This window comes from Sinocyclocheilus grahami, unplaced genomic scaffold (assembly GCF_001515645.1).
Source record: "Sinocyclocheilus grahami isolate Dianchi unplaced genomic scaffold, SAMN03320097.WGS_v1.1 scaffold708.1, whole genome shotgun sequence".
NCBI classification, from domain to species: Eukaryota; Metazoa; Chordata; class Actinopteri; order Cypriniformes; family Cyprinidae; genus Sinocyclocheilus; species Sinocyclocheilus grahami.
The window spans coordinates 281,131-298,177 of record NW_015505887.1 but is presented as its reverse complement, the minus strand read 5'-3'; the positions used below and the strand labels follow the sequence as shown (position 1 = coordinate 298,177).

At 32.6% G+C, this 17,047-nt stretch overlaps 2 protein-coding genes across 2 annotated transcripts in view; both read left to right on the top strand.

Moving 5' to 3' along the window:
• Positions 1–10,504, top strand: part of LOC107560032 (B-cell linker protein-like) — an 11,609-nt gene extending 1,105 nt beyond the window's left edge. The window contains exons 2-19 of the mRNA XM_016244090.1: positions 325–419; positions 533–590; positions 1,158–1,250; positions 1,361–1,389; positions 1,490–1,520; positions 1,613–1,702; positions 2,112–2,204; positions 2,315–2,343; positions 2,444–2,474; positions 2,567–2,642; positions 3,644–3,674; positions 3,750–3,783; positions 3,893–3,998; positions 5,609–5,637; positions 6,184–6,215; positions 6,321–6,404; positions 8,212–8,370; positions 10,284–10,504. Coding sequence (XP_016099576.1) covers positions 417–419; positions 533–590; positions 1,158–1,250; positions 1,361–1,389; positions 1,490–1,520; positions 1,613–1,702; positions 2,112–2,204; positions 2,315–2,343; positions 2,444–2,474; positions 2,567–2,642; positions 3,644–3,674; positions 3,750–3,783; positions 3,893–3,998; positions 5,609–5,637; positions 6,184–6,215; positions 6,321–6,404; positions 8,212–8,370; positions 10,284–10,400 — 1,125 coding nt within the window. The 5' untranslated portion in view covers positions 325–416 and the 3' untranslated portion in view covers positions 10,401–10,504. The remainder of the gene's footprint in view (positions 1–324; positions 420–532; positions 591–1,157; positions 1,251–1,360; positions 1,390–1,489; positions 1,521–1,612; positions 1,703–2,111; positions 2,205–2,314; positions 2,344–2,443; positions 2,475–2,566; positions 2,643–3,643; positions 3,675–3,749; positions 3,784–3,892; positions 3,999–5,608; positions 5,638–6,183; positions 6,216–6,320; positions 6,405–8,211; positions 8,371–10,283) is intronic.
• Positions 10,505–12,389: 1,885 nt separating this feature from the next.
• LOC107560031 (clathrin heavy chain 1-like) overlaps positions 12,390–17,047 on the top strand; it is a 53,759-nt gene continuing 49,101 nt past the window's right edge. Inside the window, exon 1 of the mRNA XM_016244089.1 lies at positions 12,390–12,731. Within this exon, the coding sequence (XP_016099575.1) occupies positions 12,690–12,731 (42 nt within the window). The 5' untranslated portion in view covers positions 12,390–12,689. The remainder of the gene's footprint in view (positions 12,732–17,047) is intronic.

Sequence of the window (17,047 nt, the reverse complement as noted above, 5' to 3'; positions counted from 1 at the left end):
GCCTTCTTTCTTTGCGTGAACATTTGGGCGGCGTTATGCAAATCTTCCCACATAGTGATGTAGACATGTGGGGGCGTGTTAGAACGAGCCGTTTTAGGTAGGCGTGGCTGACCCTTAACTTTTATAAAGAATATCTCTTTGGATTTGAGACTTTAGTCTTTGCAATTTTACAGATCTTCTTTATGCACCAAGAGCTTGTAACACTCCAAAGAGAAAGGATACATTGAAATCGCATCATATGACCCCTATTAAGTATGCTGAATTCATGTTTAAGGTCATAATATTTTAATGATTTAGTGTCTAATGCAGTGTTTCTTTTCTCAGGTTATCCAGATCGAACCCCAAACCCTGTTATTCCCAAAAGACAGGCAGCACCGCCGCCACGACCAGCCAAGATCACCCCGATAGGGAAAAGCATGGTAAAACATCTAAATTACAGCAATATCTGTGCCTTAGCCTTTAATATATGTTCATTAAACAAAATAGGTGTGTATAGCTTTTGGACTCAGTTGTGAGTTTCTTTTTCTTCTAGAAGCCAGAGCCGCCTCACGACCCAGAGGAGTTTTACATCGACCCCAGTGACAGCAAACGTGAGTCTCTGAAACAAGCACATAAATTAAGAAAAGAAAGACTTTTTTTGATGCAGGACATTTATTTGATCAAAAATACAGTAAAAACAGTTAAATATTATTACAATTTAAAATAGCTGTTTTCTGTGTGAGTCTATGTTAAAATGTAATGTATTTCTGTGATGCGCAGCTGTATTTTCAGCATCATTACTGCAGTCTTCAGTGTCACATGATCTTCAGAAATCATTCTAATATGCTGGTTTGCTGCTCAAGAAACATTTCTGATTATCATCAATGTTGAAAACAGTCGTGCTGCACAATATTTTTGAGGAAACTGTGATGTATTTTATTTTTCAGGATTCACAGATGAACGGAAAGTTCAAAAGAACAGCATTTATTTGAAATAGAAATCTTTTGCAACATCATAAATGTCTTTACTGTCGCTTTTTATCAATTTAATGCATCCTTGATGAATACAAGTATTAATTTCATTTAAAAAAATCTTGCCGAGTTTTGCACAATAGAGTAATTCAGAGAAAAATGGATGGCCTAGTGTACATGAAAACTCTTCAACTTTATATTTTCTAGCGCCTGAGGTAATACGTAAAGATAAACCTGGTAAAAAAGCCCCTCCTAAGAGACCCCCGATGAGACCTCCACCGGCCCCTCAGCAAGACGAAGGTCATTTCAAGACTATGTTCATCAAACTATCACAGATATTTATATTGGATATTACAGTATTAGTTGATGGCACACTGCATGTTTAGTTACTGTACTCTCTGACCTTCCAGACGTTTACTTGGACCCAAATGAAGGGCAGGTAAGCATGACTAGCATTGAAAATGATGTAAAAAAAATTAGTAATTCTTGTCAGATATTATGTGATCATTTTAATATCACTTTATACTTGTTTCTGTCAGGATGATGATACCTACCTAGATCCTGTAGCAGGTCAGCACTCCACGTTTTTATAACTTAACATGATTTTGTAATGATAAGTTGACTTGAATCATATTTGTCATTCTTTATTTTATCTTTTCCAGAACCTCCTGCACCCCGAAGCCCGGCCCGCATGCCATTGCCCCCTAAAACTGTAGGACGAGACCTTCCACCACAAATGTATGTATGTCTCTGTATGTCAAAATCAGGGTTTCAGCATCATTACTGCAGTCTTCAGTGTCACATGATCTTCAGAAATCATTCTAATATGCTGGTTTGCTGCTCAAGAAACATTTCTGATTATCATCAATGTTGAAAACAGTCGTGCTGCACAATATTTTTGAGGAAACTGTGATGTATTTTATTTTTCAGGATTCACAGATGAACGGAAAGTTCAAAAGAACAGCATTTATTTGAAATAGAAATCTTTTGCAACATCATAAATGTCTTTACTGTCGCTTTTTATCAATTTAATGCATCCTTGATGAATACAAGTATTAATTTCATTTAAAAAAATCTTGCCGAGTTTTGCACAATAGAGTAATTCAGAGAAAAATGGATGGCCTAGTGTACATGAAAACTCTTCAACTTTATATTTTCTAGCGCCTGAGGTAATACGTAAAGATAAACCTGGTAAAAAAGCCCCTCCTAAGAGACCCCCGATGAGACCTCCACCGGCCCCTCAGCAAGACGAAGGTCATTTCAAGACTATGTTCATCAAACTATCACAGATATTTATATTGGATATTACAGTATTAGTTGATGGCACACTGCATGTTTAGTTACTGTACTCTCTGACCTTCCAGACGTTTACTTGGACCCAAATGAAGGGCAGGTAAGCATGACTAGCATTGAAAATGATGTAAAAAAAATTAGTAATTCTTGTCAGATATTATGTGATCATTTTAATATCACTTTATACTTGTTTCTGTCAGGATGATGATACCTACCTAGATCCTGTAGCAGGTCAGCACTCCACGTTTTTATAACTTAACATGATTTTGTAATGATAAGTTGACTTGAATCATATTTGTCATTCTTTATTTTATCTTTTCCAGAACCTCCTGCACCCCGAAGCCCGGCCCGCATGCCATTGCCCCCTAAAACTGTAGGACGAGACCTTCCACCACAAATGTATGTATGTCTCTGTATGTCAAAATCAGGGTTATTATCATAAAATAAAAATAAAAATAAAACCTTTTTTTCTTTTTAAATGTTACTCGGAATATATATATATATATATACTGTATATACAACTCATTGAAGTATTGTTAAGACTATTTCAAATCCTATTATATGTGAGTTTTGAGCAATGAATATAGCCTTTGATGCTGATATGGCATAAAGTTATAAATAAATAATAATTAACTACAATTAAAAACATTTTTACTCAAAGTACATTAATAGATATTTTGAAAAAAGTTTCTCCTGGGAAAATATTCGATTTTTTTAAATTTTTTTAATCAAATATCAATTTGAAAGATTGTATATAATTGTTTTATTTAGCCTATTTATTTATAGTTTCTTTGTAAAAATATAATATTGTTAAATTATTGTGTACAATTCATTGAAGTATTGTTGATTGCCATATTGCTGATATGGCTTAAAATGATAAATAATAATAAATAACTAACATTAAAATGCAAAAAAGGAAAATACAAAAATAAAAATGCTAAATATTGAAACTATAATAGTATGTAAATGATACTGAAAATAACACTGGTCTAAATTAATTTATTACAGACTCACATTAAATGATGGTGTTTGATAATGACTTCTTTTGCTAAAGCATCACAATTACTATTCTTAGAATTACCTTTATGCATTTAGTAGCAATGTTTATCTTGAACAACTGACTGTGCATTAAATATACAATTTATATTCATCAATATGCATCATTTCTGTCTTCTAAGAATTGAACACATGACATTGGTGTTGCTAGTTCAATGCATCCCACAAATGCACATTAAAGGAGCGACCCGAGTCATGTCTATAGATACCAGAATATCACAGAGAACTTACTGGGGATATTTTTTTATTAGGCCAGTAAAAAACCTTAAAACTGTGCATCGTCCCGCTAGTGACTCTTGTTTGCAAAACCTAGTTTGGTGATACCGTTTCTTCTGGTTTTACAGAATGAAGCCACCTGTTCCCAGAGCCAAATCTGTAAGTGCTAGTTTGACACATTCATGCATTCATTACAGTCTTCTTCTCTCTTGATTCGTTTGTTGGTTTCCTCAGAGTTCGGTTCTGATCGGTGACACGGTGAACAAAGGTTAGGGAGTTTTTCCCGTTCTAGATGTGTTTGTAATTGTGTTTAACTCACGCGTGATGATACAGAGCCACATGTACAGCTTCATTTGACGTCTTCTGTGATCGTTTAGTTCTGCCGCCGGAAGTAAAACGCGCCACGTTTTCTGGCCAGCTGCCACCCGCACTAAACAGCAAACCGGTTCCTCCCATCATCCTCCCCAAAGAACCCAAACCCAGGTGAGTCTTTGAAGCCTTTACCTCTTTACATGTTCAGAAACGTCCTGGACATATTTCACCCTAAAACCAAAGGAGAAAAGAAAGAAATCTGAAGCCCATTTTGGTTCTGTTAAGATTGCATTGTGACATTATTTTCATGAAAATGTCTTCAACCTCACGCTATTGTAATTCTCAGTATTTACATTGTCATTTAATCATTTAGCAGATGCTTTTATGCAAAGCGACTTACAAATGAGGACAATGGAAGCAATCAAAATCAACAAGAGAGCAATGATATACAATCTCAGTAGTCCACTGTAAAGCAGAAATGTTATTTTTATTAATCTAATGTGAAAAAAATTATATTAAAATTGTAAAGTAAAATTGTTAGTATGACTCAAGGATGTATTTGTTACATGGCTTTTTATTTAAGTTGAATTTATAAAAAAACAATTCTGACATTTTTATTAGTTCTCTTAATATCTATGTAATTTTTCTTTTAAAGGTTTAGTTTTAGTTTATTTAGTTTTAGTTGTTTCAGTACTCAAACTAAACTAAAAGTTTATTTTTTCAATTATTATTTTTATTTATTTATAAGTGATGAGAATGTTTTTGTGGTTATATTTAATGATATTAACCCTGGATTTTTTTTATTACTGTCTTACAGTTTTGTTGTTGTTGTTGTTTTTTTGCATTAATATAAGTTTAATATAGACTAATTAAGTGTTAGTTTATTTAGCTTGAGTTATTTTGGTACTTTAGTACTCAAACTTAAACTAATAAGAAATGCTGAAATAAGTTTTATTTATTTTTTAAGTTTTTTTTTCAATTAATATTTATTTTATTTCAAGTAATAAGAATGTTTTTACGGTTTTAGTTTTAGTTAATGATAATAACCCTGGATTTTTTATTACTGTCTCATTACAGTTCAGGTTTTTAAAATAAATAAATAAAGTTATTTATTATTTTCATTAACGTAATGAGCATTTGGTGTCAGTATGGGCTTAAATGTCATGAAAATAAAGTCACGTTGGTTTCTTTATGCAAAACAGTTTTTTCCATTTGTTTTTTTTGTGGTGAAATATAAGACACAAATATTTAAAGCCTATTTTAGGTACAGTAAGATTATTTGCATCATGATATTTTCATGCAAATGTCTCCAATCTCGCCCGGTTCTTAGTAGTCCACTGTAAAGCAAAAATTTAATTTTCATGAATCTAATTGAAAACATTTTTTCATTTAAATTGTAAAGTAAAGATGTCAGTAAAGCTCATGGTTGTATTTGTTACATGGTTTTTTATTTATGCTGAGTTTATTTTAAAAAGTATTGGGTGATTTTTCCAGTGTTATTTCAGTATCAATGATATACTATTTTTGTGAATATTTGGATTTAGATTTTATTTTTATTATTTATTTTCATTTTAATTTCAGTTAAATTTTAGTAATTTAGTTTAATTTATTTATTTTTTTTTATGTTAAAAGTTATTTTAGTACTTAAACGAAACGACAATATTTAATATATATATACATATATATATACTGTATATATATATATATATAAAAAAAAAATTTATCTTCAATATAAACAGCATGTTTCTCAAACTCACATACAGTAAATGTGTTGTTTCTAGCCCTCCCCCTCCTTCTCAGGACAGCACAGGTGAGCACATTTATTATTTTCATTTATTTGTCATTCTCTCTAAAATCTTCATCTTTTGATGTACACTGAACAAAATTATAAACGCAACACTTTTGTTTTTGCCCCCATTTTTCATGAGCTGAACTCAAAGATCTAAGACTTTTTCTATGTACACAAAAGGCCTATTTCTCTCAAATATTGTTCACAAATCTGTCTAAATCTGTGTTAGTGAGCACTTCTCCTTTGCCGAGATAATCCATCCACCTCACAGGTGTGGCATATCAAGATGCTGATTAGACAGCATGATTATTGCACAGGTGTGCCTTAGGCTGGCCACAATAAAAGGCCACTCTAAAATGTGCAGTTTTACTGTATTGGGGGGTCCGAAAACCAGTCAGTATCTGGTGTGACCACCATTTGCCTCACGCAGTGCAACACATCTCCTTCGCATAGAGTTGATCAGGTTGTTGATTGTGGCCTCTGTAACTGTTATCGTATGTCGCATGAAAACAATGATCATAATCAGTCATAATTTCCATATAATTCATTCATGTTCTTTCCATACAGCACTTTCTTTTGGAGCAAAGCCAGTCACTCAGGTAAACACTACAGTCACGATCAGCAATTTATGTGATTGGTGACAAACTGCAAAAGATGTCGCTGTATTCAGTCACTGATTGGCTGATGGTTTTGATCACAATCAGGGGGCGGGGCTACAGGACAAAGAATGGTTTGCTGGGGTTTGTGAACGCAAGACTGCAGAGGAAACCGTGCTCAGGATTAACAAGGTGTGTCTGCGTTTGTGTGTGATTGACATTTTATTTAAATGCTTCATGTTTATCATCTAAATGGCAATGTTGCGTTGAGTCATTGTTCTGAAATTAAGCAGTAAAATAAAAATAAATAAAAAGATGATCAAATAAAATATAAAATAAAATGAAATATAAAATAATTATTTAAATTTTATTTAAATACTGCATGTATATCATCTAAATGGGAATGTTCATTGAGTTATATTGTTCTGAAATTAAGTATTAAAACAAAAAAAAATGTAAAAAAAAATAAAATAATAAAAGATGATAAAATAAATTATAAAATGACAAAATTGTGCTCAGGATTAACAAGCTGTGTCTGTGTTTGTGTGATTTTTACTTGATTTTATTTAAATTCTGCATGTTTTTCCTTTTTATGAGTATGTTCAGTCGAGTCATTGATCTGAAATTAAACAATCAAATAAAATAGAAAATACAAAAATACAAAATAAAAAAAGATTATAAAATTAAATATAAAATACATATAAAAATTTTATTAAAATGCTGCATGTTTATCATCTAAATGGAAATGTTCAGTTGAGTTTTATTGTTCTGAAATCAAGGAATAATTTAAAATGAAATCTAAGATAAAATGACAAAATAAAACCAGGATAAAATCAGGATTAACAAGATGTGCCTCTGTTTACGTGCGATTTGTATTTTTTTAATTAATTTTATTTAAATTATGCATATTTTTCTTAAATATGGGAGTGCTCATTTGAGTTATATTGTTCTGAAATTAAGCAATAAAAATAATATATAAAAATAAAAAGATGAAAATAAAATACAGAATACAATGTATTATGAAATATATCTATTTTTACATTTTATTTAAATGTGGCATGTTTATCATCTAAATTGGAATGTTTAGTTGAGTTATTGTTCTGAAATTAAGCAAATAATAATAATAAAAAAAGATATAAAATATAAAGTAAAATTAAATATAAAATAATTAAAAAATTAATTTAAATCCTGCATGTTTATTCTCAATATGTGATTGTTCATTTGAGTCATCTTGTTTTGAAATTAAGCAACACAATTAAACAAAATAATGTTAAACATAAAATAAAATCACATCAAATAATATATATTTGCTTAATATCTGGTGCCGTTTTTCACTAGTTTTAAACAAAAAGTATATTTGCTGTGTATGTGTTTTGCAGGACGGCACGTTTCTGGTCAGATACAGCAGTTCTCAGAATGACCGTCAGCCCTTCACACTGGTCGTGCTTTACCGGCAGACCGTTTACAACTGTGCCTCTGTTTACGTGCGATTTGTATTTTTTTAATTAATTTTATTTAAATTATGCATATTTTTCTTAAATATGGGAGTGCTCATTTGAGTTATATTGTTCTGAAATTAAGCAATAAAAATAATATATAAAAATAAAAAGATGAAAATAAAATACAGAATACAATGTATTATGAAATATATCTATTTTTACATTTTATTTAAATGTGGCATGTTTATCATCTAAATTGGAATGTTTAGTTGAGTTATTGTTCTGAAATTAAGCAAATAATAATAATAAAAAAAAGATATAAAATATAAAGTAAAATTGAATATAAAATAATAAAAAAATTAATTTAAATCCTGCATTTATTCTCAATATGTGATTGTTCATTTGAGTCATCTTGTTTTGAAATTAAGCAACACAATTAAACAAAATAATGTTAAACATAAAATAAAATCACATCAAATAATATATATTTGCTTAATATCTGGTGCCGTTTTTCACTAGTTTTAAACAAAAAGTATATTTGCTGTGTATGTGTTTTGCAGGACGGCACGTTTCTGGTCAGATACAGCAGTTCTCAGAATGACCGTCAGCCCTTCACACTGGTCGTGCTTTACCGGCAGACCGTTTACAACATCCCGGTGCGCTTCCTGGAGGATTCGCAACAGTATGCACTCGGAAAAGAGGGCAAGAAGACGGAAGAGGTAGAGGAGGAGAGGAAGATGCTCTGTGTTATATGTGACGTCCGCACATCTGTCTGTCTGCTTTCACTTCAAATTCACATGTAGTTTGATAGCAGTCACGCAGCTGTGCATGACTTTACATTTATGCATTTTGCAGAGGCTTTTATCCAAAGCGACTTACAATGCATTAATTTTTTGTCAATTCATGCATTCCCTGGGATTCGAACCCATGACCTTGGTGTTGCTAGCGACATGCCCTGATGTTTAAACTGAGCTTAAAGCACTTTAAAAAATACTCCAGATATTTTTTTTTTAAAGTATCATTTAATTAAATTATGTTTCACATGATAATTTTCATAGGGATTGTTGAAATGCTTGAGTTTTGGCTTGAGCTCAGTCTCATGTGACCACAAAACCTCTTCCCTCATTACAGCTGGAGGATTTTATGCTTTTTGGCAAAGTCCTGAAATACTTTTTTAAATACCATAGGGATTTTTTTTTTGTCTAACATCTATCTTCTAAATAATATCACATTGATGTTATTAGCAACCACATAGCAACCAACCCGAGTACCCTAGCAACCACATAGCAACACCTTAGCAACCACCCCGAGTACCCTAGCAACCGCATAGCAACACCCTAGCAACCACCCCGGGTACCCTAGCAACCGCATAGCAACACCCTAGCAACACCCTAGCAACCACCCCGGGTACCTAGCAACCGCATAGCAACTCCCTAGCAACCCTCCCGGGTAGCCTAGCAACCGCATAGCAAAAAAAAGCAAATCACTTTGAGTTGATTTTCTTTCAAGTAATGAAAACGTTTTTAAATGACTATAATTTTAGAGGAGAATCTGGTGGTTCACCGTATCAAAAGCAGCAGACAGATCCAACAAAATGAGTATAGAAGATTTGGAAGCTGCTCTTGCCAGTCTTAGGGATTCAACAACTGAAAGCAAGGCAGTCTCGGTCGAAGTTCACTTCTGTCCAGGAGGTTGTTCTGTGTGAGAAAGGCTGAGACTTGGTTGAATATAACTCGTTCAAGTGTTTTTGCAATGAAAGGTAAAAGGGAAATCGGTCTGTAGTTCTCTAAAAGAGTTGGGTTAAGAGTGGGTTTCTTAAGAAGTGGAGTGGAGAGAAGGATGAAAACGAGTGTACGTTTGCTGGTAAGATATGTTTGACAGTTGTTTGGTGTGGCAAATTGTGCACTGAGGTTTGTAATTTTATTAATGAAGAATGTGGCAAAGTCGTCAGCTGTTAGAGTTGATGAAGGAGGGGGAGGAGGAGGACAAAGGAGGGAGGAAAATGTTTTAAAGAGCATGCGAGAGTTAGGCGAATTGTTAATTTTGTTGTGATAGTATGTCCTTTTAGCAGTGGAGGCATTAGCAGAGAATGAAGAGAGGAGTGATCGATATACATTAAGGTCAGTAGGATTTTGTGATTTGCGCCATACTCTTTCTGCAGCTCTGAGCTTAGAACGATACTCACGGAGAACATCAGATAGCCAAGGGGCAGAAGAGGTGGTACGAGCTGACCTGGAAGACAAGGGGCAGACAGTGTCTAAAGAAGACGTAAGAGTGGAGCAGAAACTATCAGTAGCACGGTTAACATCAAGAGATGATAACTGTTCAGGAGAAGGAAGCAAAGATGAAACCATAGCAGATAGCCGGGAGGGTGAGAGTGAGCGTAGGTTACGTCGAAAAGTGACATGTGTAGGGGTATGTACTGTATATATACAGTATATACAGACAAAATGATTCAAAATGTCAGAAATAAAAATATATAAATAAATAAATGTGTGTATATGTGTATGTATATATTATCAAATGATTTTCAAAAATTATTGAATTTTTTTTTATGTCAAAGCAAAACTGCAGAATGACAGTAAATATTGCGCATTATGATAGTTTTGATGATGATGTGTGTGTTTTGCAGCTCTTCAGCAGTTTGCAGGAGATGATCTCTCATCACATGAAGAACCCCATCCTCCTGATCGACCGTAAGAGTCAAGCTAAACACAGCACTCAGCTCTCACGCCCCGCTCGGCCCTAACGCTGCACCCTCCTGCGCCTGATACTGACCCTGATATCACAAACACTCACTCATACACTGCCTAAACTATTTATTACACTGTGTTTGTAATGCAGTCAGATATTCATAGTGTGTCTTGTGTTCAGTACAGTTTTTGAATCTATGTAGTAACTTAAATTCTCACATATATAATGTTTACAGGACAACATGTTGTCTCGGTGTAAAATAGTTAATAAATAAATAAAAATCAACATGTGACCTTTCTGACTTTTTTTCCCCCCACAAACTTTGCAATCAAATTAAAACAAAATTACAGAAGCTTAAATATTATTTCATGTGAGTGTTGTGAAGATTCTTTGAAACTATAAGCTAATCGTATGTTAAGTGGTGAAGCGGTATACAGTCGAGGTGCTATTTGATAAACTATGTATCAACATCGTGGTACTTTGAAATGATTTGCATATTAATGCAGCATGATGTTTACTCGACAGATCCATAAAATGCTGATTTATACTTCAAACATTACCATATTACTTTTCTCTTTATGTGTCAGTGCTATTAGAGTTATCTGAAACTATTCAAAACATTTCTTCCATGAAACTGATGTTAACTAAAATATATAACTTTAAGTTATAGTTTCTGCAAATATTTCAGTTTGTTGCCAAAGGAATATTTTATAGCTTTAGTTTAAGTACTTACATTTCTGAAACATTTACTACAATTACTAAAAATAACCAAACTAACATGGAAATAAAACTAAATAGACATTTAATAAAATAAACAAAAATGTAAAAAAATGTGTTAAAAAAAATAGAAACAATTTCAGTTATACTTAAAATTTGTAAAATTATCTTTAGTTTAGTTTAAGTTGAAGTACTTAAATTACTAAAACTAAAAATAACTAAACTAAATCTGAAATAAATAAATAAATAGACATAAAAATATTTGCTAATTGAAATAAAATAATATTTTTAAAAATCAGTTATACTTTCAGTAAATATTTCAGTTGCCAAAGGAGTATTTTATAGTTTACTTTAAGTTGAAGTACTTAAATTACTAAAAATAAAAATAACTAAACTAAACTAAAACTGAAATAAAAAAGAAACAAATTAAAAAAGACAAAAACTTTTTAAAAAATTGTTAATTCAAATAAATGTTACCTAAAATATAAAAATTCTGTAAAAATCGTTGTCTTTCAGTCTTTGAGTAAATATTTCAGTTAGTTGCCAAAGGAATATTTGATAGTTTTAAGTACTTCAATTACTTAAATTTAATTACAATTAGTAATGAAAAAATAATAACCTAAAACTGAAACTAAATAGACAATTTTAAAAAATTTAAAAACATTTGTTAATTTAAATAAATGTTAACTAAATAATACATACAAAACTTTCAGTAAATATTTCAGTTGTGTCATGTGTTAGTTAAAGTTGAAGTACATAAAATAAAAATGAAATAAATAAAAAAATAAAATAAAATGAAAACTAAGCAGACATATTTTTAAAAAGAAAAAAAATCATAAAAGGTCAATTACAATGACGGAAAATATAAAAATAAATTCAAAATAATAACAAATGCTACAATATTATATGAATGATCCTAAAACAGCAGTGGTTTAATGCCATGTGTATTGTTAGTCAGCTGTGTCATGTGTTATAGTTTAGTTAAAGTTGAAGTACTTAAAATAAAAAATTTATAAAAAAAATTAAAAATAATAAAATAAAAACAAAAACTAAGCAGACATATTTTTAGGTCAATTAAAATGACGGAAAATATAAAAATAAATTCAAAGTAATAACAAATACTATATGGATGATCCTAAAACAGCAGTGACCGTGTGTGTGGTGCTTGCTGCTGCTGCTGCTGCTGCTGCTGCTCTGAGTGAGTGTGCAGAAATAGACCCCCAGTATTTCTGGCTGGAGGGAGGTCCTGCTGTCACATGTTCGTCTCGAGCGGAAGGCTACAGCTGACCCCCTCACACTCCCTTATCCGCAAACTCACGCACTTGCCTGCTTCATACATACCTCACTCAGGTCCTGTGAGAGCGTGCTTACAGCATCTGCGCCGCAGGACAGGAGTCTCGTATCAGTGCGCGCGGATCTACTTTCTCGCGCGGAGGAGTCCGGCAGCGCTCCGAGAAGTTGCCCGGAGTGAATCCGACCGGCCGAAGACGCAGAGATTCACGAGCTTTCCCTCAGTATGCTCGTCTAACGGCTCAAGCAACTCAGAGGAACCGAACACGAACACAACTCTTCATCTGCGCCCCCTCCTCCTCCTCCTCCTCATCTTCCTCCTCTCCTCTCCGTGAGAATGGCGCAGATTCTACCGATCCGCTTCCAGGAGCATCTGCAGGTAAACCGCACGGACTCACGCAACTGTGTAGCGGCGCAAGTTACATAGTTGATACATATGTGACATGAAAGAATATAGAGTTGCGTTACATGTTACATAGTCGCCTGGCACTGAAAAGCACGACGGTACAGGGATCGATACATAGTAGCATGGTTCCATGACGTGTCAGAAATTGTTACATAGTTGCGTGACATTTGAATGATTACAGTTACTGTATCATGGAATGTTTCTTTTAATTTTTTTTAAATGTTACACAGTAGCACTTGCCCAGCGTTTAAAATAATGCTTGTTACATGAACATTTTTATTTCATATTAATATTTTAGGTTACAGCTGAATGTGTACATGTCCACTTCAATAGCCCCGCAGTGTTTTGAAGTATTATTACATACAGTATGTAATACTAAGTATTTTTACTCATAGTACTATGTTAAGTATTGCTACATATCATAATATTCCATGTACAGTAAGATGAGCTCATAAAACTGCTTGTATGATCATTATATACAAATTAGAACTAGTTTTAGTTGAAGTACACTGCTTGTTGACATTTTATCCCATCTACCTTGACACATTGTGACATTGTTTTATGATAAATTGCACAGTATAGTTGCATGGTATGCAAAAAATACTTTACTGTAATGAAACAGGCATCTTTGCTGAAGCCAGTTTTAGAGATGATGAAACGGTTAATAATATTTGGATGACTCTTCATAATGCGATGTGAGATCCTGTATTATAGCCTCTATTTATGAAAACAAGGCCTCTAAATGATACATTTGTGTGTTGAAGTGCGCTGAAGCTCTTTTGTAAGTTGATGTGTTTTTTTGTTTTGTCCTTTAAGGCTGACGTCTCTTTTCTCTCTGGACTGCATTAGTCAGATGAGCTTGTGTCTGTTATTGTGGGCTGGAAATGCACCGTCAGTAACTCCAGACATGCGCTATTCCTTCCTCGCAGAGAAAACATTCAGCACTGTGCTGTCATGTGTGGCTTCAGATAGCACCGTCTTTAAAGCAATAGTTCACCCAAAAATGAATATTAGCTGAAAATCTCCTCACCCTCAAGTTATTCAAGATTAGGATGGGTTTCTGATTTGGAGAAATGTAGCATTGCATCAGTGTCTCAACAATGGATGCTCTGCAGTGAATGGGTGCCGTCAGAATGAGAGTCCAAACAGCTGATAAAAACATCACAATAATCCACAAGTGATCCACAGCACTCCAGTCCATCAGTTAATGTCTTGAGAAGCCAAAAGCTGCGTTTATAAAAAAACGTATCCATCTTTAAGATGATTAACTTCAAACCATTGTTTAAATAAGAGTTCATAATCCATAATAAGGCTTCCTCCGGTGAAAAAGTGGTCTGGTCTGAATCAGGAGAGAAATCTGCACAGATCAAGCACCGTTTAAACAGCTCTAAACAAATCTGTGGGTTGATTTTGATGTGAGAGACAACATGAGATGGACCTTTTCCACTTGAGGAAGTGTTATTATGGATTACAGACTCGTATTTTAGCCGTATGATGGATTTGTTTTTTTACAAACACGCAGCTTTTGTCTTCTCCAGATGTTCACTGATGACTGGAGTGCTGTGGATTATTGTGATGTTTTTATCAGCTGTTTGGACTCTCGTTCTGACGGCACCCATTCACTGCAGAGCATCCATTGCTGAGACACTGATGCAGTGCTACATTTCTACAAACCTGATGAAGAAACAAACTGAGGGTGAGCACTTTTTCAGCATATTTTCATTTTTGGATGAACCATTCCTCGTGTTTTCTGCTTGAGTGAGATGAGATGACTCCGCTTTCCAGTAAACCAGTCGCAAAGACTTGCTTCACTCATTTCTTCTGGATTGAAGAGTGTGTTCTGTGGATCCATTGGAAACAATGGGACAGTGTTATTTTGGAGATGAGGGCCTCAGTGCCAAACGCTAATGAAGCTTCATTCTACACGCCGTTGAAAATATTCTCCATGACAGAGACGTGCGAGCGTTTCTCAGACTGTCCCAGCCTCACCTTTCCGCCGGCCGTGTTTTCTGGAATTCACTCTGCAGCTGATTGAAACCAGATGCTGCCGTCTCATTTAGATGTACAGCCGCTTCACTGGGATTTGAGATGATATTTAGTTGTAAAATTAGGAATTTCAGAGCGTGTCTATTGAGATACTGTCCCTCCATGCTCTCTCTCTCTCTCTCTCTCTCTCTCTCTCTCTCGTGTTAGTCTGGTGTCGGACGCTCAGCCGGTGCAGTTCAGTCAAAGAATGCCAAGAATCTGCAGCCGGCAGGACTTTGGGCCTCTAGCAGCTCGGCTTTATGTCTTGAGCGTGTGTTTGAGTTCATTCAGAGCTGGATTATGTTGATACAGTTTGATCCTGAATGGAAATGTGTGTGTGCTTTTATAAATAGACACACAGTTCATTCTGCTCATGTCTTCTAAATATATTGAACTGGAAAAGGAACAAACAGACAGATATAACTATATCCAGCTTCACACGTCTTTCAAATCACTTCTTATAGATCTTAAAAGTGTATGATTAACCATAACACCAGATTTGACATAAATACTCTTTATTATTTAAATGACTATTTTTTATTAATTTATTTAAATGACTATTACATTTTTTGTAATTATTTGAATTAACTTTTTTATTTTTTTATTATTTAAATGACTTTTTTAATTTATTTTTATTTAAATGACTATATTACATTTTTTGTAATTATTTGAATTAACTTTTTTATTTTTTTATTATTTAAATGACTTTAATTTATTTTTTTATCGTATTATTTAAATGACTTTTAATTTTTTTATTATTTAAATGACTTTTTTAATTTATTTTTATTTAAATGACTATATTACATTTTTTGTAATTATTTGAATGAACTTTTTTTATTTTTTATTTAAATGAATTTTTATTATTTTATTATTTAAATGACTATTTTCTATTTATTTTTTATTTCTATAATTTAAATGACTATTTTTCATTCAAAAAGTAAGTGTTTTATTTTGAATGTTTTTATTTTAAAATGATTTATTCATTTTAATTTTACATTTTTATGATTTAATTAATGTTTAGTAAGTGTTTTATTTTAATCTTCTTTAAAAATATTTTTGAATTTTTACATTTGCATTTAATTTTCAGCAAGTGTTTAATTTGGATGATTTTTATTTTTTAAATTATTCATTTTAATCTTACATTACTTATCTTACTTAATACCTTTCTTGTTTTAGCTTAGGTTGCAATCAACAATTTTCTGTGAATATCTGTAGATGCTCGTTGCTGTTGCTAATGTGAGTGTGTGAGTATGTTTATGTCAAACCATTTTCATTTTACTTAAAAGTATGAAGCTGTAGATTGCAGGCAGCTTCATTCAAATGAGTCTCGTCACATAATGTTTCAAAAGTGTCTTTGCATTAACTCATCAGATCAGGTGTGTTTGAATTATATCAGAAACAGTCAGGTATTTACATTTTTCAGGCTGACAGTAGTGCACTTCATTTGGAAATTTTGGCCTGTACAAAAACAAATGACTCGTGTGACCTCATTTCCAGCAAAACACATTTTAAAGCATGAATATAGATTAAAAAACTATCTCAGGATTAATAAAACTCTTAAAATAATTAAATATTAGATGAAAAACATAAGCTTATTTCAGTTGCCAAGGCAAGTCTTTTAGGTTTAAGTACTTAAACTAAAATATAAATTAAAGGTAAATAGAAAACATATATTAAAAAAACAACAACTAATAAATCCTGAGATTAAAATATAAATTAAAGGTAAATAGAATCCTGAGATTTGGTCCTTTATTTAAAATTTAAAATGTATGATTTAATTATTTTTAGCAAGTGTTTTATTTTGATTGTATTTTTAAAATTTTACATTCTTATTTACATTTTTGAAAGTTTTTTTTTTTTAATGTTTTTACTTTAAAATTATTAATTTTGACTTTATTATTTAATTTATTTTTAGCAAGTGTCTTATTTTGATTGTTTTAAAAAAATATATATTTTAATATGACAGTTTTATGATTTACATTTTTAGCAAGTGTTTTATTTTGATATTTTCTTTAACAGATAGTTGTGCAGTAGTATGTTTTGGTCTGAATGTAAATGACGTGTGTTGGTTGGTCAAAAATGTGACCTAATTTGCAGTGAAAAACATATTTTTTGATTTTAAAGCATGCATTTCTTGTTCAATCTCAGGATCTTATCCAAACCCAAGCCATATCTAGAGACCAAGCATCACAGATCTGTCTGTGTGTGTGTGTGAGAGAGAGTGTGTGTGTGTGTGTGTGTGTTTTTGTGACAAATGAGGACAT